Source organism: Rattus norvegicus, chromosome 1, assembly GCF_021556685.1.
Source record: "Rattus norvegicus strain SHRSP/BbbUtx chromosome 1, alternate assembly SHRSP_T2T, whole genome shotgun sequence".
NCBI classification, from domain to species: Eukaryota; Metazoa; Chordata; class Mammalia; order Rodentia; family Muridae; genus Rattus; species Rattus norvegicus.
This window is the reverse complement of record NC_141534.1, coordinates 189,368,213-189,393,035: the sequence shown is the minus strand read 5'-3', so window position 1 is coordinate 189,393,035 and position 24,823 is coordinate 189,368,213. Positions and strand designations below refer to the sequence as shown.

The window sequence follows — 24,823 nt, the reverse complement described above, 5'->3', positions numbered from 1 at the left end:
TTTCTTCAGGAATTTGGAACCTAAGAGTCTGCCGGTTGTCTGTGCTCCAGTTGATGCGTGCTCGTACATCTATGCACACAAGGCAGCACTAAGTGTACTCAGTGCACCAGAGGATGAGAGGGGAGTGGGGAGTGAGGGAGGGAGAGGGAGAGGGAGGTAAGAAGGGGAGGGGAAGGGGAGGGGGGAGAGAGGGAGAGAGAGGGGGAAAGGGAGAGAGAGAGTGGGGAGAGGGAGGGAGGGAGGGGGGAGAGAGAGAGAGAGAGAGAGAGAGAGAGAGAGAGAGAGAGAGAGAGAGAGAGAAGAGAGAGAGCCAGAGCGCCAGAGAGTACAGTGAAGTTGGGAGGGAAAAGAGGCGGGGTGGGGCGATAAGGAAGAGGGGAGGTAATGGGGAATGGATTTTATCCAAATGAATTTTATATTATCCAAATTATATAGGTATATATATATGGAAATCAAATACAATATTTTTAAAAAGAAGGTGAACAGTGCCGAGGCACAGAGCCGAGGCTGGCCTCTCTCCTCCGTTCCAAAACTATATAGATGTAGCTGTATTGTGGCTTTCTTTAAGTTCAGGAAGCTTAGGACTTTTAAATTCTTACATGTTGGAAAGGACGAGAGCAAAAAGGGAAAGAAACGAAAGGAAGAAAAAGGAAGAAAGGAACAGAATAGAAGGACTGTGGGGAGGGGGGGACGAGGACAAAGGGGAGACAGAAAAGAGGGGAGAGATGAGCCAGCTTTGTTCCGGGGACCACCTACTGGAAGGGGCTGGAATTGCAGACGGTGACTGCTGGGAAGTTCATGGTCTTGAAGCCCATGGAGAGCGAGACGCTGACCTCCCAGCTCAGGTAGGTCTGGATGAAGACGCCCCACTGCCAGCACACCAGGCAGGCGAAGAGCAGCGTGAGCAGGAACCACATGGCCTTCTTCTTGGGCCCCTCGCAGATGATGCGTTTGGGGCCGTGTGTGTTGGTGTTGTTGCAGTACCACACTAGCAGCTCCTTGTAGGTGTAGCCTGGGCCCTTCTGCAGCCTGTGCAGGCACTTCAGCAGGTACTTCTTCACTGGCATGGTGGCACCTGCTGGGACATGGGACACCATCACACAGGACCCTGTTGAGGAGGTCATGGGCCTGGAGACTAGTCACATAGACCAGCCCTCTCTCCCTCTGTCCTTTGCCCACCTCAGTCAACTTTCCACCTGTTTATCGTCTATCCACCCAACAGAAAAGCACTTAATGAGTGACCATAGTGTAATTGAACTAGTGTCTCTGGATTCAACAATGAGAAAATCAAACACACTCCCTCTCCTCTCCTCTCCTCTCCTCTCCTCTCCTCTCCTCTCCTCTCCTCTCCTCTCCTCTCCTCTCCTCTCCTCTCCTCTCCTCTCTCTTCTGCTCTGGGATTCCAGCCAAGCACCACCATACCCATCCTAGTGACTGAAGTTTTTGAATGCCCAGCATAATGGGCCAGTTACTAGATTTCTCAGCCCAGGTTTACCTCATATAAAATGTTGGCATACCTAATTCTCCCATTTCATTAAAAATTTGAAATCAACACTTAAAAATTTTATCTATCATCTATCTTATCTATCTATCTATCTATCATCTATCTTTTCTATCTGTCTATCTATCATCTATCTATCTATCATCTATCTATCTATCCATCTATCATCTATCTATCTATCTATCTATCTATCTATCTATCTATCATCTATCTATCCATCTATCATCTATCTATCTATCTATCATCTACCTATCATCTATCTATAATCTATCTATCATCTATCATCTATCTATCTATCTATCTATCTATCATCTATCTATCATCTACCTATCATCTATCTATCTATCTATCATCTATCTATCTATCATCTATCTATCTATCTATCTATCTATCTATCTATCTATCTATCTATCTATCATCGCTTGCCTGAGTGTGTCAGTGCATGCATGCATATGGACAACTTTCGGAATGTATTTTCTCCTTCCACCATGTGAGTCTGAGATTGAACTGAGGTCGTCAGGTTCAGGAGCAAGTGCCTTACCTGCTGAGCTGTTTTCCCAGCCCCCACACCCTCTTCTCCTTTCAGAGGAGCAGAATTTGGAGCCCTATGAATGCTAGACAAATACTCTGTCACAGACTTCCATATCAAGCCCTGTCACAGCTAATTTATGGAATTGCCTAGAAGGTTAAAAAATAATGTGCAAAGTCCACAGCTTGCCCTCCCAAAGTGAGGCAGGTGCTGGTGGCATTCTGACTCGCCGTGGACTAGTGCTGATAAAATAACCCAGCAGAAATGCTGACCTTCTGAATGGGAGCAGCACAAAGGCTGGGGCTCTGCACCCTGAGGTCCTAGAGGTATGAGAGGGCGATGGCTAAAAATGAGGTCTCTGAGTAGGCATGGTGGTGCCTGCTTGTAATCTCATCATTTGGGAAGCTGAGGCAGGTGGTTTGTCATGAATTCCAGGCCACCTTGGGCTACTGAGTGAGACCCTGTCTCATAAAATGCAAGGGTTCGGGGTCTAGGGCAGTAGGGGAGCACTTGTCTAACCTGTGGGAGGCTTTGGGCTCCATAATCAGAAAGAGAGGGGTGGGACAGAGAAGGAGGAGGAAGAGGAGGAGAAAGGGGAAGAGGAAGAGAAGAAGAGGAATGAAGAAGAGAATATGAGTATGAATATGAATTGATATCCTGAACTCTCATCCCCAACACTACAAAAAACATAAATAATAAAAGAAAAGAACTAGGCCAGGATGCAGTCAGCTGGCAGAGTGCTTACCCAGCTCACACAAAGCCCCGGGTTTGGGACCCAGCAGCACACAGACTGAGTGTGTGAGATGCTCATCTATAACCCCAGTAGAAGGATCAAGGTCATTCCCAGTTACGTAGTGAGTGCAAAGGTAAGGAAGCTTGTTCATTTTGCTAATCATTGGGTCCAGAGGGACAAACCCAATGCTGGCTGTACGCATGGAGTGTGTGTGTGTGTGTGTGTGTGTGTGTGTGTGTGTGTGTGTGTGTGTGTGGTATTACGTCTTGGATTTGGAAAGAATACTCCGGCAGCTCCATAGGTCAGGTTGGAATGGGGTGGGTGGGCTTAGAGCATCGGGTGGTAGCTGTAGGTCAGGAAAGACTCTCAGACCTTTCTGGATCTGTCTCCCAGAGACACAGGAGACAGGGCTCATGCCAAGCATGTGAGCACCACCTTACTACACCTGCCATAAGTCCTCCAGCCCTTGGCTCCTCCTGTCCTGCCTGCTTAGTCCACCTTAGGTCAGCAGCAGAGGCTCTCTCTTCCTCGAAGCTGTCCTGACTCTGAGCTGGAATGACACCACTCACTTCTCTGTGAGGGCTGCTTCCTCCTGGGGATGCTGTGGTGGGACATGCTGACCCCATACTGACCCAAACAAGGAGTTTGTCATTTACAACTGTTCTAAGACTAACAGAAGGAGTTCATCTCTCTTTACCCTGTGTTAGAGTTATTCACACGATGGCTCCTCCCTTAACAGGTCAAGCTCTATTGGGGAGGGGTGAAAGGCAGTAGCTTTAGAATCTTTAACAGCACCCAGCATTGCACCCAGCTCTCCACGGAACAGCCAAATGTAACAAGCCAGGCATCCCCACCTGCACTGTCCAAGTGTGTTCATGCCCAGTCTGCATACAGTAGCACTCTCGTCTTTCCTTCTGTAACAGGAAGGGACCAGAGCACTAGGGACCTTGCCACCTCTGTGGCCTTTCTTCTCTGTGGGAATCAAATCCCATGGCCTCCCAAACCATCATGGCTATAAGGTGAGTGTTCAAACATTCCCGCAACCCCAGTGTTCCTCAGCTGGCCAATTCTCTGCTCTTCTAACAGATACAATAGCGACTGTAGAACGCAGTGACCAAAAGCAAGCAGGGGAGGAAAGGGCGCAGGAGCCTGGAGCCGATGCAGAGGCCATGGAGGGTGCTGCTTACCAGCTTGCTCTCCATGGCTTGCTCAGCCTGCTCTATTATAGAACCCAGGATTACCAGATCAGGGATGGCCACATCCACAACGGGCTGTCCCTCCCATATCAATCACTAATTAAGAAACCCTATAGGCTTGCCTACAGCTACAGCCAGATCTATGAAGACTTTTTTTTTGAGACTCTGTCTTACTGTGTAGCTCTGGTTGTCTTAGAAATCACTATGTAGACAGGCTGGCTTAGAACTCACAGAGATCTGCCTGCCCCTGCCTCCTGAGTGCCAGGATTAAAGGCACACACCACCACTGTGTCTGGCTGGAGGCAGTTTCATAATTAGGGTTCCTTCTTCTTATGTTGTTTCAAGTTGACATAAAACTAGCTAGCAGAGAGACTTATACATTTGAATGGCTAGGGAGATGGTTTAGTGGGTAAAGGTGACTGTTGTGAAACCTGAAAACCTGAGTTTAGTCCCTGGAACCCATATGGTAAACCCCACATACACAACATGTTGCCCCAAAACAAAAAGATAGAAATTCAAATAAATAATTTCCTTAAGAAATAAAGTTGAATGACATCTCACATGACTCAGCAACTCTAATTTTATTTATCTCAGAGAGCCTACTGTGTGCGCATACACAAAGGCATCTGTGCCCCTTCGTAGCAGCCTTATTGATGATGGTCTCAAAGAGGAAACTACTTAGTTTTCCATCTATCCATAAAGGAAAATTTGCAATATCCACAGTGGAATACTATTCAGCAATAAACAGGAATCAATGATTAATGCACATTACAACATGGATGGTTATGCACAATCACCATGCTGAATAAAGGTCAGAAAAAAGAACACCCTGTAAAATTCCCTCTCAGAAAGCCCTGGCCAAACTGAGAGCAGACTGGAGACTACTGTGCCTTTGAGAGGAGAGGGCTGGCTAGAAAAGTTTCACTGAAGAATCTTCAGGAGATGATGGACCGGTTTAGATTGTCCCTGAGATGGTGACTAATTTGGATGCATTAATCTATATATTTATAAGGACTACTTTTTAAAAGTTATAAAATTACCTACATGTGTGCATGAATGTCTGCATGAATATAGATGTCAGATCCCCCAGAAGTGGAGTTGCTGATAGTTGTAAGCTGCCATGTGGGTTCTGGGAATCCAGTCTAGGTTGTCTGGAGGAGCAGCAAAGGCTCTTAGCCTCTGGGCCATCTCTCTAGCTTTTTTTATTGTATGTAAACTATAGTTCAGTAAACTTTGGACAAAATGCCATTGTCATTTCACTTGTGTGAGATTCTGCATTAAATAAAAATATAGTTTTTTTAACTTTGCAAAAGAAAACCCAGCAAGGCAGTAGCTGCTGTAAGTGTCCCCCATTTCCCCTAACTCATTCCATTTGCAGATGTTTTATACCCAGCCCACATTTGCTGATGTTTTATACCCAGCCCATAGTACTTAGCTTCCTTACTGGCTGCTTTCCTTACACTGGCTGACTTTGTGATTGCTGTAAATTTCAGAAATTTTTCCATGTAAGTCCCCTGTATTTATTTTTGTGTTGTCAGATAACTTGAGGAATTAAATATAAGAGGCTTGGGTTTGATACTTAATTGACAATTAACCTGAGCAGGTTTAACTCTGGTTATTGAGAAAGTTTCCATGGTTGTGTCTTTGCTGGGATGCCACAGAACATGACTGAGGCTTTGTTCTCAAGAACCAGGCAATCTCATTGTCAGGGGTGGGGTTGACTGTGCTAGACAAGAGAAGCTGAAGGTGAGGCTTTGTTTCTAACAGGTGAAGTCTCACTCTGCTCCCCAGGCCGGTCCGGGACTCCTGGGCTCATGGGATCTTCCCACCTCAGCCAGCTGAGCACTGTGATTATGGTGTGTAGCACCACACTTGGCTTAAAGGACAGTTTGAGGGAGCCATCAGAATCTTTGAGCATCACTCTGATTCCTCAAGTATTATGTGCATCCCAGCACCTGCCTCTTGGTGTCTGTGTACCACAACTGACTAAAGCAACCAGGTCTTCCTAGACAAACGATTGATACTGGCTTTGTTGTAGGAACTACAAAGTAATCATGAGTTACCATCACACTAGAAAGAAAGGGAAATATCAAAGTCTGTTGGTGTCTGTCAGAAGGTTGTCTGGGAAAAGTCGTCCATCACCAACAGTGGGGCACTTTTAGCGCCTCTACAAGGTGGGGGGAAAGATTTGCACTGAATGGAGATACATACATTGTGTATTAAAATTCTATGGGTTCATGAAGACATCAAAAATGGGAGGGGTGAGTAAATCAACAAAGCCATTAGTAAATAAATTCAATCGATTAATGGGGCCCTGGCATCTAGTACACGCTATAAATTCCCCACTTTTTGCGAATTACAGCTCAAAGTGTACTTCATGGCCTGTTTCACTGAGCGAATTCTCCATTCTTGTATGTGTGTTGTGTATGTTTGTGGGTACGAGCACCCATGTTTGTACCTGTGGTTGGTTGACATCTGGGATCTTCCTCGATTGCTCCACAATAATTTTTGAGACATGGTCTTTCACTGAACCTAGAGCTTGCTGGTTTTGGCTTAGGCTGGTCACCAGGGCCTTCCTACATATCTCTGTACCCCTAAGTCCTGGGGTTAAGCACTCCAGTTTGGATTCTGAGACCCGTGCAAATAAAAGCTGACCATGATGATGCACTTGAATCATTTATGGGGGGGGCAGGGTTTCACTATGTACTGCACCCGGAACTCACAGAGATCCACCTGCCTCTGTCTTTCAGTGCTGGAATTTAAAGGCAAAAACCACAACACCTGGCATGATGCTAATTTTACAGTCTTACAAGGAAAAGATTGAGATGTATATAGTTCACAAAACTCAAGATACTAACTATTTAACCCTTTACAGAAAAACGTTGCCATGACCTTACTTTGTGGTTTAGCTACTTGACAGCTGCATCTTAAGGGAGGAAAGGTTTGTTTGAGCTCAGTTTCAGAGGGCTCCAGTCCATCACAGTGGTCCTTTCTATCCGGTCCACAGCATCATGAGGCAGCTGGAGAGTGCAGCTCAGCTTCTTGCAGCACGGTGGACCAAAGAGCGGGGAGGGAAGCTGGGAGGGGGTAGCTGGCTGGAGCCCATTGAGAGCTGCTTGTACCAGTAGGCGCCACATCACCAGGGTTCCATCCTCCCCAGTAGCATTACCAGCAGCAGGGCAAGCATTCAGAGCTTCAGAGTGTGGGCCTGTGGGACCTCTCAGAGTCATGCCAGAACACCGTGTCATGTGTATACGCTCACAGCAAATAAAACAGAACCTCTAATAGGAGGGTTTTCTGTAAATGCTTTACATTTGATACTACAAGTAGCAGTCCAATGGTTTCTGAGTCACCTGTCACCCATAGGTCACCACCATGTCTACTGAGCCCCTGAAGCATTTCTGACTGATTTGTGTAACATGTAAGAATACACCAACTGGGGGCTGGGGATTTAGCTCAGTGGTAGAGCGCTTACCTAGGAAGCGCAAGGCCCTGGGTTCGGTCCCCAGCTCCGAAAAAAAAAAAAAAAAAAAAAAAAAAGAATACACCAACTGAACTGACTTTTGTCACTGAAATCAATGTAGCCTCAGCCTGAGAGGTGCTGTGGACACTAAGTGGGCATTGTATGTGTGAAATAACAAGTTTGAAGCACAACCATTCAAAAAATAGGTTATTTTGGGAGCCATTCAAAAATCCTCTTGGCAAGTATGGTTGTGTGTACTCTTAACCTCTGCACTTGGGAGGCACAGGCAGGCAGATTTCTGTGAGTCCAAGGTCTACACAGCAAATTTCAGAGCAGGCTCAGTGAGAACACGACTCAAAATAAAAATGTAAAAAGCCAGAGGCCACGCATGTGGCTCAGTGGTGGAATACTTGCCTAACATGTGGGATGCTCTGGGTTTAACTTCCAAGAGTTAAGATAAGCTTAAGGTAAGAGAAGCTCACCTTCCCGTTGCTTCTGATTGGCTGACGCGCCTGCTGTTCAAGGACACGAGACGTGTCCAGAGGCCTCCAAGGCATTTCTCTTCTGTGTTAGTGTGTGTTTGCATGCCATCCTTTTGAGCATCCTGGCCCAGATAATAATTAGGCCCATTTCTCAGAGAAGGTAATGAGAATGCAGAGGGGCGTGTGCAATGGTCTCGGTGAGTCAGAGCAGATCTGGAAATAGAAACCAGCCATTGCTCACTCACAGGCTCAAAGGACACCTGACACCTTGCACCTGTTCCCGTGGGTGTTGGGGAAGTAACAAATGTAGCAATGGGCGGCTGCCTTGGTGTGCACACATGTGCCTCCTTCACCCAAGCCTGCAGTGTGCCAATGTCTAGGTGTTCTCTCAGACAGCCAAGCTCAGCACTTACAGGTGGAGATGGTAGCAAAGGTGGCTTCTGGCATTGCCTTCTGGGAGGGGAGACTCACTGGCAGCAGTTGAGCTGATGTATAGTGTACAGGAGGGAGAGGGGGAGCTCTGGCATGTCAGCCAGTAGTAATCCCAGTGTTCCAGAAGCAGAGGCAGGAGGATTACTACTTGGAGGTGGATTACTAGTTTGAGGTCAGTTGTAGTGTACTTGTCTACCATGTATGAGGCTGTGGTTTTGATGCTTAGCAGGAAGAGGAGGGGGGAGCACTAGCATCTATTGGCTTGTGCTCATTTATTTATTTTTGTTTATATGTTTATCTTTATTTATTTACCTTTTTGCTCAGGATTTAACCCAACAAAAGAGGTACATTGCCTCTTTTGGTTCCCACTCTCACTTTCTCTCTCCCTGTCTCTCTGCCGTGGAGGGTATGGAGCCCTCAGCCTTGGGCATGCCAGGCAAGCCGTGTAGCCCTGAGCCCTGCCCCTACCCTTCCCTGTGTAGTTACTGTGGCTCGTGCTGCTGCTACTTCATTCTTTGTGTACTATGATGGGGAGAAACCATCAAGTGCTGTCATAGGAGCACTTTAACGGATACTCATCCCAGCTCTGGAATTCTAACATGTGTGGCAATGACATGCTGATGTCACCCTGTCCTCTGTGGCAGGTCACAGACAGACCCCTTTCCTCTCGGGACATACAGGAGCAATGGCAATGAGTAATATGGGATGTCCTTTGGGCCCAATGCTCTGGGTGGCATTGCTCCTGAGGAGCATGTCATTGGTGCTCTCTGGTCTCATCCAGTGATGGGGTGATAGTGGAGTCACCTTATCCTTCATGACAGGGGGCGCCGTCAGAGGGCATCACATATTTCCATTCATAGCATAGATACACTCACATTATGACCACTGTCTATATCTAGAGGCAGGTGGTACAATTGGAACCCAGTTATGGGTGATTTTGCTGCACCCTTAGAGAAGGGCTCAGTCCGTGATAAAAATGGGTTTAGATCTCGGATGCACCCTAAAAGTCACATATTGAAGGCCTGGTCTCCAGTCTGTGGCGTTATGGAGAAATGACAGCACCTTGAGGAGCTGGGGCTCAGTGGAAGGAAGTTAGGTCACTGGGGCCGCATTAAAGAGATACCAGGACTCTGGTCCCTCCCTTTTCCTCTCTTTGTTCCTGGACACTGAGCAGGCCTTCTCCATCATACCTTACTGTCAGACTGGACTATACCAGGCTGAAAGCCGAGGGGCCAAGCAGCCGTGGACTGAACGCTCTGAAGCAATGAGTCTAACAAATTCTTCCTTTGTTAATTGTCTCAGAGATTTTATCAGTGGCTGAGAGCTAACCCGGACTCTCTTGGTCTTAACTTCCTTTGCAAGTGGGGATAACAGTCTTTCTGCCTTTGGGGTTGTTGTCAGGGCCCAGTGAGCCACCCCATGGGAACTCTTGCACACAGTGTCTTTGACAGGCAGATGTCAGGGATGCTAGCTGATATGGTTCTTATCATTCACACCAGGAACTGAATTAGTCAGAGTGATGGTCCCTGATAACCCTGGGGTGTTGAGGAAGGCATTCATGTAAGGATGTTAGGCAAGAAGGAAGACTCCTGTGAACCACGGAGGAGACCCTCCCCAGACAGGATGCGCCGACCCATGGATCTTACATTCCCAAATTCCAGAACTGTAATAACCCCCTGCTGCTTGTATGCCACCAATACTGGCATTTTATTCCAGCAGCCTGGGTAGAACAGTGCAGTTGGCAAAGCAGTGTGTGTTTCCTGTAAAAGGCTGGTTACAATACGTTGAGGGTCAGAGAACCTTCACACTCTCCCCTCTCCAAACTCCAGAACATCCTGCACTTTCCCTTCCTCCCAGTCAAATCAAAACTGTCTTCCTTGGACTAGGGAGATGGCTCAGTGGTTAAGTGATGGCTGTGTAAACTGAGGATTGAGATTTGGATTTCCAGAACCTACAAAAATACCAACTGAGCAGGGCAGCCCCAGAAGGCAGAATCAGGAGATTCCTAGAGCAAGCTGTCTATGGAAAGTAGCCATATCCATGAGCTCTGGGCTTGACTAAGAGGCATCATTGAGTAAGGTGGAAGAGTGATTTGAGGATGATTCCTGATGTCAACCTCAGGCTTCTACATGCATGCGCCCACCCTGGCACCACACAGAGAGTAGACACCTCAGGATCCAGTGGTTTTACATCCTCTCTCCTTGCAAGGTTTGGTCAATACTGTATGTACCATGCAATACCTCTAGGGATGGGTGCTTCTACCTGTTTTCCTCCCTAACCATCTGAGTACCATAAGTGCCCACACAGAGTGCATGCTGAGCTACAAGGGGAGAGGGAGGTGATGGCAACTCAGCACCAGCACACGCTTTCCAGGCCCAGTTGTGAGCCCTCAGCTATGACTGAAGGTGACTTCCTCTTGCCTGCTCTATGACACTGTGTAGAACCTGAATGTTGTTGCTAAATACTGGCTTCTGGCAAGAGACACAGTCAGTACTCCTCGAATGAGAAGGGCCATATTTTCAAAAAAGAAAGAGTCCCATCCCTTAGTTCCAAGAAGAAGGAGGAGGAGGAGGGAGAGGAAGAGGAGGAGGAGGAGGAGGAGGAGGAGGAGGAAGAGGAGAAAGATAATACAACAAAGACAGAACTTTCAAGAAAGGCTTATCCAAAGTCTCTTCCTGGAGCCAAGCTTCAGGTGTGAATACAGGAAAGCTGTGCAACCCTGGGAAGCTACATGGTGTCTCTGTGCCTCTCCATCCCTTTATCTGAGCTATGGAGACAATAGTATGTCTTCATTCAAGGGTGTTTGGAACTGTATGTGGCTCACAACATCCTATGCATATCGGTTCCTGTTGGCTTTTATCCACTCAAGAATTTAGGTAAGTGAAAGGCCATACTGGCTTACAAACAAACAAACAAAAGGAGAAGGAGGAGGGGGAGGGGGAGGAGGGGGATGAGGTGGAAGGGGAAGAAGAGGAAGAGGAAGAGAAGAGGAGAAGGAAGAAGAGGAAGAGGAAGAGGAAGAGGAAGAGGAAGAGGAAGAAGAAGAAGAAGAAGAAGAAGAAGAAGAAGAAGAAGAAGAAGAAGAAGAAGAAGAAGAAGAAGAAGAAGAAGAAGAAGAAGAAGAAGACGACGACGATGACGACGGCATCTGTTTAAAGTGGACACGAGAGTCAGGTGTGGTGGTTTGTGCAAAATTCCACAACCAATCAGGAGTTGACGGTCACCCTCATCCATATGACAATTTAAAGACCATTCTGAGCTACTTGGGATCCTTTCTCAAAAAACCCAAACTAAATAGACAAATTTTACAAATGGACAATGGCTTTGTGGATTTGTCAATTGGCATCGTGCCAATGAGACAAATGGAATGCAAGTCTGTAGTTGCTGTAGGTAAATGATGTTGGATGAAGAGCAAGAGAGAATTTTGGTGTTTGACAGGATGTGGCGCCTGGCCTACAGGCACAAGCTCAGTCCAGCTCCAAGTGCAGCGAGGGGTTGTCCTCGGTGCAAAGGCCCCAGTCACTGCAGGAGCAGGGGATGAAGTCACTCATGTCTATTTCCTGATTTCAAAGTTTGACACAGTCTTTTAAAATACTTTTCATTCAAGGGCCAGATTGGCTCTAAATATTTTAAATGCATTAAGCTTTTATTGGGAAATCATTCCCAAGTCAACACCACACCCATGTCTGGCCCCCAAATCCAACCCTTTTGCCCTCTCCACATTCCTGTTTTCCTTTGCCCTCTTTCTCTCCCTTCGTCTTCCTTCCCTCCCCTTTAAAACAACTTCCTCCTGTCGTGTTATCTCACCGTGTCCTTCCTTAGTTATGGCTAAGAGTGCCAGCCGGCTGCCTTCCTAATTGCAGCATTACTAGAGAGTAGCATTAATTATAATGGGAGCTCGCTTTGCTCAACAGTGAAAGTCATGACAAGAGAAGTGACCAGGATTGACAAGCTGCACTTTCTGCAGATGAAGGACATTCTGGGCCCCAGATCTTGTGACCCTCCTTTCTGGTGGCCATGTACCATCTGTTTTCTGAGTTAGTTTTTACTAGTTCTAGCCAAGAGCTCAGAGTCCAAAGCTCAGGGGCATTAGAATATTATGAGACCAATGTCACCATCAACAGTGGGGAGCCAACATGACAGTCCAACTCTACATAAACTCTTAAATATATAGCTCCACCTGAGAAGTAATGACAGGCATGGAGGTATAGACTTGTGACTCCAGCACCTGGGAGGTGAAGATAGGAGGGCCAGCCTCAGCTACTTAGTGAGTTCCAACAAACCAAACAAATTCCCAACTTCGAATGGATGTGGTGCCAGCAGATGTATACAGTTCTAGCACTCGGGAGGCTGAGGCAGAAGAATTGTGTTTGACCTTATTTCAAAACAAAACAAACCCCCAACCCAACCAACCAACCAACCAACCAACCAACCAACCAACCAAACAAACAAACAAACGAAAAACAAAACTCTGCCAGAGCCAGAGTGTGTACAGGGAGAGCCCAGCTCCCAGCTCAGAGGCATTTGGCACAAGTTGTGAGGCAGGAGTTCTGCGTTCACAAAACTAGGCCCCTTTGAGCTGCACATCTGTGATGACTACTCATTTCTAGAATCTTCTGGCTTCTGGAGTTTAGCTCACAGAATGGTTAAAAAATTCCGTAAGGTTATCTCGCAGACAGAAGTGGTCCAGAGGGTCTTCAACAACAACCTCCTCTCTTCCTGTCCCTGGCTGCTTCGTGTACTAGGATGCCTTTGAGACCAGTCATCATGATATGACATGAGCTGCCTTTGGGAACCAATTATACTGTCATTTACTTAATATCTTTCTTTCAGTTGACTCACTCCTGGTTTTGCTTAAATACCCACTTTAGCTTCGTCCTAAGCAACAATATCCACTAAATCACAGGTTGGATGTTACTAATTATATATGTGTTCTAATCCACCTCAACATAAACAATTATGAAGGAGATGAGAAACAGTGCCATGTGTGCTACCTGAAAGCCACCAGTACCCTCTCCCAGGCAGACACATTCGTCAGGAGCCTTCTCCTCTCTTCACTCCCCAGATAAGAGGCCTTGCTGCCTGACAGCTTGATGTGCTGTTCCCGCCCCCTGAGTGGTCACGCCTGGTGGATCTGAGCCTGACCTGTTTTGTAGGTTTCTCTGCTACCCAGCCTAGGATTACATAGGCCTCCATTCCAGGAACAGCCTGACACGTGCCTAGCCAACCCAGACTGAAATTTCTAATCTCTAAGACCTCAGCTGGCCAGAGCTGTCAGAAAGACTAACTGGTTGCCCTGTCCAGACCAGGACTAGAGCTTGAACCCAGGGCCTTGTGTCATGCTAGACAAGTATTTTACCACTGGGCTACATCTTTATCTCTTTAATAACCTCCCCCCATCCCCAGGGACTGGCATGGGATATGCCATATTCCTGTGCCTCAGACTCTGAAGTACTAGGATTATGGTCATACATCACCATCTCAAACTTAGGAAACTTAGTTTTCTGGAGGCGCTGTGAGGCAACCCAGGGCCTTCAGCATGCTGTAGAAGCACTCCATCACCGTGCCATGTCCCAGCCCTTCCTTGAATGGCCATTCAAGGAAGCACCTGTCATTTCCTTGGGCACCTGGTGATTAAGTTCCACAACTGGCTCTAGAAAGGTAACCACACCCATGGCAGTCCCATCCTCTCTGTCAAGCCTTTCTATAGCAATGTAGATCCTCACAGAGAGGAAATCTAAATATGTGATAGGTAGGAATAAAGTTCCTGGCATGCTATGCACGGACCAGGCACCCAGGAATTCTGGAGGGCATTAGGAAGGGTGGTTATGTATTATGTAAAATAATCTGTGGGGTCTGGGGAGGTGGCTTAGTTGGGCAAGCACTTCCTTTGCAAGTGTGAGGACTGGGGTTTGATCCCTAAACTCAAATAAAAGCTAGATATGGAGGACAGTGCTTGTCACCCCCATTGAGATCTTGCAACAGGAGCTGGATCTCTAGAAACGCTACAGCCAGGTAGTCAAGTCTGCTTGGCAAAGTTCCATGTAACAAAAGGTAGAGGCACCTGAGGAGTGATAGCCAAGGTTGTCCTCTTATGAGCATGTCATGCATGCAAGCACACGCACGCACACACACACACACACATTTGCACACATACTCACACACACTCACTCACACTCATACTCACACACTCATATACAAACATACTCATACACACTCACATGCACACATGCACACACACTCATACACACATACTCACACACACGTGCACACGTACATGCATACATATCTGTAGAGTTGGTCCTGGTGACACACACTTGTAATTGTAGTTCTCTGGAGGCTGATGGAGAGTTTTAAGCCAGCCTGGGCTACATGGTGAGACCCAGTACCTCCCATCCCCGTATTAAAACAACCTGTAGGATTGCATACAGCTATGTACATAGGAGAAAGATCATCTGGGAATTACCCGGGGTGTTTATTGTGATTACGTCTTGGAAGCAAGAGCTTGGGTGACTAAGGATAATATTTTTAAACATTTTTATCTATGTTTTATATTTATCAATATTTATAGGTCAGGGAGGTCCTTCCCTAAAATATTGATAATATTTTAACATTTATCTGTGTTTTACAATGTTCTCATGGTGAACATATATTGTTTATATCCCAAAAATATAGTAAGCGCGTTTTAGTCTTACAGCAGTGTAGGAGAGGGCTCTAGGCAGCATTTCTACTTGGAAAATTGAGATTATGAGGTAGGGCTAGCAAGATGGGTCAGGAATAAGAACACTTGCCACACCAACCTGATGACTAGAACCCATGTCAAAAAGCCACAAGTAGTGGCTCATGCCCACAACTCTAGCACCCCCACCACAAAACGGATGGCTCAGAGACCAAAGAAAGCCTCTGGAAGCTTGGGCTGCTTAGCCTAGGATATACATGGACGCACAGCAGGGGGAACAAGAGGTGCCTTTCTCAGAGAAGGTAGAGGTGAGAACAGGCTCCCAGAGGTTGCCCTCTGACAGCCATGGGCATGTAATGGCTCTCTCTCCCTCCCCCCACCAACATAAATAAAAATACAATTGGCTTCTTGTATCATCTGTGGAGTCAAGCAAGCTCAGATCAGATTTGTTTTTAAAAGTAGTGTCTGTCTTGAACATGTACAGCGACCTCATCATCATTTCTTAAGCAATACAGTAGACACCTATAGCATAGTGGTCATGATAGGTAATCTAGAAATGACCAAGCCTGCAGGGGGATGTACAGAGGTAGTATGTGCCCCCTGAATCACTTTATAAGAGGGGTTGAACAGCAAGGATTTAGGTCCTGGATATAGTCTCTGTAGATTTGAAAGAATATGCAAAAAAATTGACTGTTAGTGGGAAATGGTGGGAGGACAGCAGGAAATATAGTTGGATTGTTGTTAATGGTGTTGTTTTTAAGAAAAAACATCTAACAATATAGCCCAGGTTGTTCTAGAACTCACTATGTAGCCCATGCTAGCCTCAATCTCATGGCAATCCTTCTGCCTCTTTGATGCTGGCTGGAATTCTAGCATGTATCATCAAGCTGAGAAAACTTATTTTATTATTATTATTTTTTTAACATTGTCTTCCTAGAATTGAGAGGCGGTCGGGAGTGGTTTAACGAGCGACTCAGTTGCTTGAGATCAAGTTTCTATTACTTGGCCAAACAGGTTTACAAAAGAACATACAATCAGGCATACACTTATGTTCTAATATCTGTCCCCGTTTACTTCAATTTTTGTTACTTTATAATTTTATTTTCAATTAAAGAGAAACCAAACAAACAAAAGAAGTGGTCATCCAACTTGCAGAGCCTACCCAGGACCTCCTGCCAGCTCACACACTTACTTACTCCTACAGTTTCTGGAGGTGACTCTGGCCATGCCTGAGGACAGGGAGAGCCAAAGATGGCTTTCAGAAGAGGTGGCTGTGGTGGCCCTCTCCACTCTGATGTCTTTCATCTCCTGTTGTTTATTCTCTTCTATCTCCAGAGCACCCTATCCTGGGCCTTTCCCAGTCTGTGGGAGAACACCTCTTTACCAGGACCAGGGCCAGGAGCCTTGTCATCTGGTTCCAATGGATGGATGACTTGGGGGCACCCATGGCAAGCAACCAACTCATTCAAGTGCCCTCACTCATTCAAGTGGCCACCTGTCCAGGTGGGAGGAGTGTCATGTGCTGGTGGCAGGCTGGGAGGGAAGAATGTGGCTGCTTTGATCTGCTGCTGCCTCCCTTCCTGTCCAGTCTGGAGGCAACTGCAGAGGATAAGATCAGCTAAGCCTGAAAGAGGTGTGTGTGTGTGTGTGTGTGTGTGTGTGTGTGTGTGTGTGTGTGGTGTGTGTGTGTGTGTGTGTGTGTGTGTGTAAGTCGAGGAAGGGGGTTGGCTAATCCATGGAATAGTGTCAGGAAAATCAAGCTCATTTGCTAATAGTTCAAGGCCCCATGGTGGTAGGTCCAACTTTTCAGCCTCTCTCTGCCCCAGACACTCATGGATGACTGTGTTATTAAAAGTGGAGGTGAAAATGTAGATTCATACTTATAATCTTGAACTGGACTGACTGAGGCAGAGGGATGGAAAGTCCAAAGCCAATCTGATCTCCATAGTGAGACCCTGTCTCAAATAACAATAAAAAGTCAGATGTACTTAGGTGGAACCTGTGTCCATCTGTCTTGAAAAAAAATTTGTGTGTGTGTGTGTGTGTGTGTGTGTGTGTGTGTGTGTGTGTGTGTGTGCGCGAGCGTCACAATGTGCTTGCAGATGTTACAGGACAACTTGCAAGAGTTGATTCTCTCCTCCTACCATGTGGGCCCCGGGGGATTGAACTCAGGTTGTCATGCTTAGCTGCAAGTGTCTTTAGCCACTGAGGCATCCTCCCAGTCCCAGTTGGTTTTTTTGAGCTATGGCCTCACTATGCAGACCCTGGATCACTATGTTACACAGACTGGATTTCAAACTCATGGCAATTTTTGTGCTTCTACCTTCCAAGTTCTGGTTTCATAGATGGGCATCGCCACTCCCAGCTACATTTTTGCCTTTAATTTCTTCTTACATTTAATTAATTGATTAATTAATTATTGTATGGAGTGAGGAGAGTATATGCATGCCACAGAAGGGTCATCAGCCTTGGCAGCAAGCACCACTGAGCCACCTGCCCTCTCCCATTTTGCCTTTAAACAAATAATGAGGAAGGATTCCTAAAGTAGATGGCTTTTTTTTCTTTTTTCTTTTTTTTGGAGCTGGGGACTGAACCCAGGGCCTTGCGCTTGCTAGGCAAGCGCTCTACCACTGAGCTAAATCCCCAACCCCTAAAGTAGATGGTTTAATATAGGAGTGCATCTGTAGAGAGTTTGGGAAACCTTTGTTTGGAATAAAATAATATATCAGCCCTAGCAGAAGTCATTCATTCCCATTGGGTGGGAAGAATAGGCCCCTGTTCCCCTCATCGCAATCCTGGAAGGGCTCTTCAGCTCTCTACCCATCTTCCCCACACTCCTCTGCCTGCTGGTCCCTTCTTCTTCATTTCCTTCAGTCAGGTAGCCAGGGCTGCCCTAACAAGGTGCCAAGCTTCATAGTTCAAATAGTGGAATGCATTTTCTCACTGGAGGCTAGAAGACCATGGGCAATGTTTCAGCATTGAGTTGGTTCTACTGAGGTTGCCCTTGGGCTGGCAAGTGGCTGCTGTGCTCTTCCTGCCTGTCCTTTGCCTGTGAGCAGGACACCCTGTTCTCTCTCCCTGCTTCCTCCTTTACAAGGACAGCTTTCATGGGGGAGGTAAGCTTTCTCACTTTTTAAGTTTCATCACCACTTTAAAAGCTCCATGGCAAATATAGACATACCGTGGGGGTTAGACGTTCAACCTAGGAATTTGAAAGGACTTAACTCACCCCATAACACAGCTGCAAGTGGCAGGTGGCTGGAGGGAAAGTAGGTAAGCTTCTCCCTTTCTCTTTTTCACACCCAGCTCCACACACAAGTGCTGGGAACTTGCAGAATGTTAAGAGAAAAGACACCATGCCGTGCATACTGTGAACCCAGCACTCGGGAAATAGAAACAGGAAGATTGGAAGTTCAAGGTCATTCTTGGGTACTCAGTGAGTTTAAGGCCATCTTGCACTACCTGAAAGCCTCTCTCAAGAAAACATAGGAGAGAGGGAAGGAGGAAGGAAAGGTTGGGAGTGGGGGTGGCTCAGAAGCTAAAGGCATTTGCCACCAAACCTGATGATTAGTATGGTCCTTGCGTCTCACATAATGGAAAGAGAGGAGAGAACCAACTCCCACAAGTTGTCCTCTGATATTCACATGTAGCACAGGCACAAATACACGCACACACACACACACACACACACACACACACACACACACACATAGAGAGAGAGAGAGAGAGAGAGAGAGAGAGAGAGAGAGAGAGAGAGAGAGAGAATACCTTCTATATTAAACCCAGCACCTCTCACCTCTCTCCCACTAGGATAGGGGCAGCCAGACAGTCATGCTATGGATGGAGAAAGTGACAAGAGGAGAGGCTGGTCCTCAGAAAGGTCATGGCACCAAGGAGGGAAGGTGACCAACCAGTTATTTGTGAGAGACTTCTTGGAAGGGCTGGCATAGAAAGCTGAATCTGGATGGATGTCAAGAATTCCTCAGAGGGAGACATTCAAGAAAAGAAGCAAGAAAGGGCAATCAGAATTCCCTAGAATGCTCTCCCTCACCCACCCCCACCTCTCTGTCTCTCTCCCACGTATGCCATGTTATGTACCTTCATACGCAGAAGCTGAAATTCCTACCAGCTCAACGGCATGGTTATTTCTTCCACCTCATTTTATGGGTGGGAAAGCAAACTACACAAAAGAAAGGATTAGCGAGCTGCACGAGGTGGCGACCAGCAAGTGGCAGAGCTGGGACTTGAACCCAAGTTCCTCACTGGCTCATTCTGAAAAGAAGTGAAGGGGACAGAAAATGCGTGTTTGGAGGAAAGCCTGTGAGAATTTGGCCTTCGCTCTGCAGCCAATGGGAGCTGTAGGAAGCTTTCTGAGGTGTTTGTGGAGGAAGGAGCACATTCCTTGGCAGTCAAGTCTCAGAAGAGTTATTCTGACACCCAACTACTCTGTTATAGAGCTGAGAAAATCCATTTGTAACAGTCTTCTTTTCTTTTTTCTTTTCTTTCCTTTCTTCCCTCCCTCTATCCCTCCCCCTCCCTCTCCCACCCCTCCTTCCTTCCTCCCTCCCTCCCTTCCTTCCTTCCTTCCTTCCTTTCTTTCTTTCTTTCTTTCTTTCTTTCATTCATTTTTCAGACATGGTTTCTCTTTGTAAACAGTCCTGTCCCATCCTGGAACTCGCTTTCCAAGGCAACCTTGTAGCTAAGAGTGCAAACTTAGCAGTTACTGCTTTTGCCTTCCTTTCCCTGCAGTAATTACAAAAGCCAACATTTGCTCAGCACAGTGCCAAGGGCTCTCTGCATGCATTACCTCATGAAAATAAAGGCAGTGAAACCGAGAGAGAGCCTACCGCTGCCCTATCTGGTGAAGAGTCTACTGATGTCAGAGAGATGGTGGGATTTTGCCAAAACCACCACAATACAAGATGGAGGGAAGGTCCACCTCCTTATAACATCTTCTTATAGTACCTCAGGGCTCTGTGCCAAGGCCTCCTCTCAGACAAGCCTTCCCTGACTCTGGTCTGCTCTCTTATTGCCTGTTTCTATTCACTCCCTAAGGTGGCCAGCAGGCAGGGCCCAGCTCCCTCTCAGTCTTGCTCCATGAGCAGGGGACTTACAAGTCATGTTGATAGTCCCTGTCACACAGCAGCTACTGGGAAGTAGAAACAGCCTCTGAAGAGCAGAATGATGCCATGGATATAAGACACAATCCAGTCTCCAAGGACACGAGGTGAAAATGAATGACAAGACACTGAGAGTTCTGGACTGCAGTGTGAACATACCTCACACTGCAGAACTGTGTGCTCAAAAGCGGGTTAAAGTGGCTGGCAAGGGCTCAGCAGGTGAGAGCACTCGATGCCAAACCTTGCAGCCTGTTGGATTCAGTGCGGTGGAAGGAGAGCGCCAACTCCCCTAAGGTGTCCTCTGACATAGGCTGGGGCACATGTGTGCCCGCTTCAAAACAAAGAATGCAATTTGGAAATTAATTTTTGAAAGCGGTCTGCTGGGGATGACAGAAATGCTTTCAATTCTAGCGTGTGGGAGACAGAGGCAGGTGGATTTCTGTGAGTTTAGGGCCAGCCAAGACTACATAGTGAAGTCCTGTCTCAAAAAGATTAAAAAAAAAAAAGGATATAATGAGTTGGGGTTAAATGGAGCCTGGCTCTGTATACCCGAGACCCTGGTTCCATTCTCAGCACTAAAAATAAAAGAGGTGACCATTTGTGTGTTACAGAACTTTTGTTTTTTTTTCTTTAAATCACAACCGAGAATAAAATACGTTTCTGGGTGTGGTAACATATACTTTTAACCCCAGCACTTGAAGGCTGAAGCAAGAGGATTTTGAGTTCACAGCTAACCTGGGTTCCTACAGTTAGACCCTGTTTCAAAAATCAAGTCCCAGCATTGCAAGTGCACCTTGTTAGTATGTCCAAGGTCTTGGACTCTATCCTCAGGGTCACATCACTGGGCGTTTAATTGTTCCTCTGTTTCATGGATCCTATTATATCAATATCAGACAACATTGAGCTTACCCAATGAATAAGTGCTTAAATATGGGTTGGTTACTACAGTGAACTCATGTTTGGGGCCAAATGGGTGCTTTTTGATTAGAAGCCAACTCTTGTGAGCAGAAGGCCACAGAGGCTTGAAGGAGGTGGGGTGGGGGTGTGAGGTCAGGGTGTAGGGAGGCGGTGTAGGGAAGTGGTGTTTAGGTTGTTTGCAGAGTGAAATCATAGTTCCTATCTGTCCTCCTGAGATGGTAACAGCAACATTTGCTGAGCACGGAGTATGCACAGGAACATGACACCGTCTCATTTAACCCCTGAGTCAAGCCTGTAAGGAATTGTCACCTCTCTAGCACAGAAGGCCATTCAGGGTCACCCAGCTGTGACCAGAGAAGTCGAGTGAAAGGTCCCCCTGCACCTGCCTTCTCAAGTGAACTGTGGTGCACTTCGACTGACAGCCTGACCCATGGACTGGTTGGTCCTTCTGCTTAACATAGCAACAGGACTCATCCCCACCCTCACACAAAGATAGTCCATTCCCTCATCTAGGAAGAAAAAAAATCGGCACTTCTACTCTCTGATCTCCAATAACTCACTCACTCGTTCAGACCTGCCTGTCAAGCTTCTCAAGTTCAAGGCCTCAGGGAACCAGTCGGGGGCTGGGTGGCCAATCTTGATCAAGGCAGTTGTGGAGTGTGGCACTGGGCCCAGGCCTCTCCCTCCATGGCTCTAGGCCTGAAGCTGAGGCCCCCGGAGGTGAGAATGAAGTGCCCTTTGACAGGCTCATCTGTGATTTTCTGCAAGACCCCCTCTGTGGTGAGCTGCACACAGCAGACGTCCTGGAATGGGGAAGAAGGTTGCATGACCACAAAAGGTCTGTCTTCTGAGTGGCAATTATGTCTTTAAATTGTGGGCTTGAGCTTGAAGAAACCGCTCAGGTCTGGTCAAAGACACAGCTTAGCCACAGAAGCAAACCAAGACCTGAAACTTCTGTAAGATCAGAGTGCCTTATACAGAATAAAGTTGTCTTCTGGGGGTCTCTGGGGAACCCATCTCAGTGACCGAGAGAGGTCGTTTTCAAAGTCTGGTTCTCCTCATGGCAGGAGCTGCAGCCCCTGGGAGCACTGTTGTTAAGGCCAATTTTCAGGTGCCGCCCACCCCTCCTGAATCAGAAACTCCAAGTTCAACCACCTTCTGGAGTTCTGGGTCACACTCAAGCTTAGGAACCACTGGCCCAACGTCTCTCTGCTTAAAGGATGGCACCAGAGTGGGCTGTAGTAGCACATGCCCATAAATTCCAGCCTCTCCAGAGTCTGAGGCAGGAGGATGGAGAGTTCAGCCTGAGGCTCAAGTAAGTTGGAAGTCATTCTTGTGAGACTCCCTGTCAGAAAACAAAACAAAACAAACAAAACAAGAAAAAAGGGAAAGCAGCCATAGTGCCTGGCAATGGGACAACTTCACACAGAGACAAAACCCAAGCCTGATGTTACCCAACAACATGGAGACTTTTTCTTCCAATTCTTTGCATGCTGGAAATACCCAGGCCCTTGAACATGCCAGGAAGTGTCCCACCACAGAGATGTACCCCAGCCAGAACATGCATTGCAACCAGATTCCAGGAGACTTGTGTGCTTGTTAGAATTAGAGCCACCGGGTGGGCTTTAGTTCCTTTCCCTTTCTCGTGGTTCTCAAGCTCTCACGGAAGTTGATGTCACAAAACAAAGCCACATCAGACTTAGGAGATTGGGACTATTGGAGTCTGGGAATTAGATGTTTAGAGAGAATCTGAAAGCCAGATGTGAGTGAAATTCAATGAAAACCAAAATGACTGTAGCTGAGGACACAGTTTGGTGGTAGGGTATATGCTTAGCATGCTCAGAGACCTTCAGCCCCTTCTCCAACATCCTCCATCCCAGGGACAAATGCTATGTGAATCACAGTCAGGCCTCTGGAAACATCAGTTTTTGATCCTGTCCACAAGGATGTGTCAAAGCCAGAGACAGTGATAGAGGCCTTAAGGGACAAGAACGCTGTGACTGCTCTGCTCTCTCTCTCTCTCTCTCTCTCTCTCTCTCACTCTCATTTTTCTCTCTCAATGCATGTGTGTATGTATCTATGTGTATGTGTGTGTGTATGTGTGTGTATGTGTATATGTGTATATATGTGTGTATGTGTATGTGTGTATATGTGTGTGTATGTGTGTATATGTGTGTATGTGTGTGTATGTATGTGTATGTGTATGTGTGTATGTATGTGTGTGTGGTGTGGTGTTGGAGTGTGCATTTTCTTGTGTGTGTAGGTACATGTGGATGTAGGTGTGTGCATGTGGAGGTCAACCTGGGTTGTCAGCCTTAGGGACATCAACCACCCGCTTTGAGACAGGCTCTATCATTGACCAGGAACTTAGTAGTTAAGCTAACTTTGGTAGCCAATCTGCTTCAGGAGATCCTCCTGTCTTTGCCTCCCCAGAGCTGGGACTGTAATCATGTGGCACTACGCCTGGGACTCTTTCATGGACTCTGGGGATCGAACTTAGATTCTCGCACTCGATCACTCAGCCAGTGCTTCACTGGCCACAATATCTCCCCAGCCCCTGGGGTGGCTTTCTGACTGTGGAAATGGATATTGCTTCTGGGCAGAAGAGCCAGGGACAGAACTTTCCAGTCACCTGCAGGTGTTTAAACAACACCGATGTCTGGCTCTGCCCTCAGAGCTCCCGATTTGCTTGTCTGGAGTGTGGTGTTAGCCTGCAGTTGACAAAATTCCCCAGACAATAAGAACCTGAAGCAGGGTTTGTGCAAACAGATAGAAACAAGGATGATGCACTTTTAGTAAAGGTCCAGGCAGCATATTATCATTATTATTATTAATTATGATCGTTATTGTTATTATTATATGTGTGTGAGATGCTAAGGACTGAACCTAGGAATTTGTGTTTTACTAGGTAAGCATTTTTTAAACTTTGAGACTGAGTCTCATTGAGACTGGCCTTGAGCTCTGTCTTTCCTGGATTAGCCTCCTGTGCTGGGATGACAGGCCTAGGCTACCGTGTAGGGCTCTTGATGTCATTTCTACCATGTACTGGCCATGCTTGGCTCACATGCTACACACAGTTAGAGGGGAGACCCAGCTGGGCTGGAGAGCCCTTGTTCACATACTGCTGGGCTCGGGTGCTGACCTGCATGCAGTCCAGGGAACTTTCGGCTCAGCCTGCTGGCTGGCTCCTCCTTCGGGCAGTCGCCTGCCCAGGCTCCCTCTGCTGCACCTCAGCTCTCCTGGAAGCTCCGAATTATGACCAAATCACATTGAAAAGACAATCTAATATTGGCTGACTCTGTTGGGTTCTGGGCCATAGGTACCAAGGCTGGGCCTGGTTCTTTTGTCTACTTTAAGACTTTCCTGCCTCCTCCACTAGTTGACTAAAGCCTTACCTCTCTCTCTGGGACATAGCCAAATCTTGAAGTAAATGTTCTGTGCAGCAAACATGGTCATTGGAGGTTCACTGTCAAACACGCTCCTTTCCTTTTTTAGCTCACCTCCATGAGAATTATTATAACAATATATCTATAATAATAATAACAACATAATATCTTAGATGAAAACAGGCACAGAGAGGTGAAGTGATTTGCCCTAAGTCATACAGAAAGCCTAGAAGGGTTTTCCTTTTGGCAGTGCTGGATATTCAACCCGGGGACTTGAACCCACACCTAACTGCAGAGCCTGTTTTGTGACCGCTCTGTTCAGTGCTTCCTCGATATCTATCTTAATGACCATCTGTATGTATCCTGCCAGCACCCCAGTCACCA

General features: G+C 46.7%; 1 protein-coding gene across 6 annotated transcripts in view; it reads right to left on the bottom strand.

The window, feature by feature from the left end:
- Scnn1b (sodium channel epithelial 1 subunit beta) overlaps positions 1 to 24,823 on the bottom strand; it is a 54,377-nt gene that overhangs the window by 19,955 nt on the left and 9,599 nt on the right. For 2 of the 6 annotated variants that reach the window (XM_087620176.1, XM_087620040.1), the window contains exons 2-3: positions 7,905 to 8,117; positions 757 to 1,075 (exon numbers count right to left, since the gene is read on the bottom strand). In XM_087620176.1, the coding sequence (XP_087476302.1) occupies positions 757 to 1,067 (311 nt within the window). In that variant the 5' untranslated portion in view covers positions 1,068 to 1,075; positions 7,905 to 8,117. 6 annotated transcript variants of the gene reach the window in all.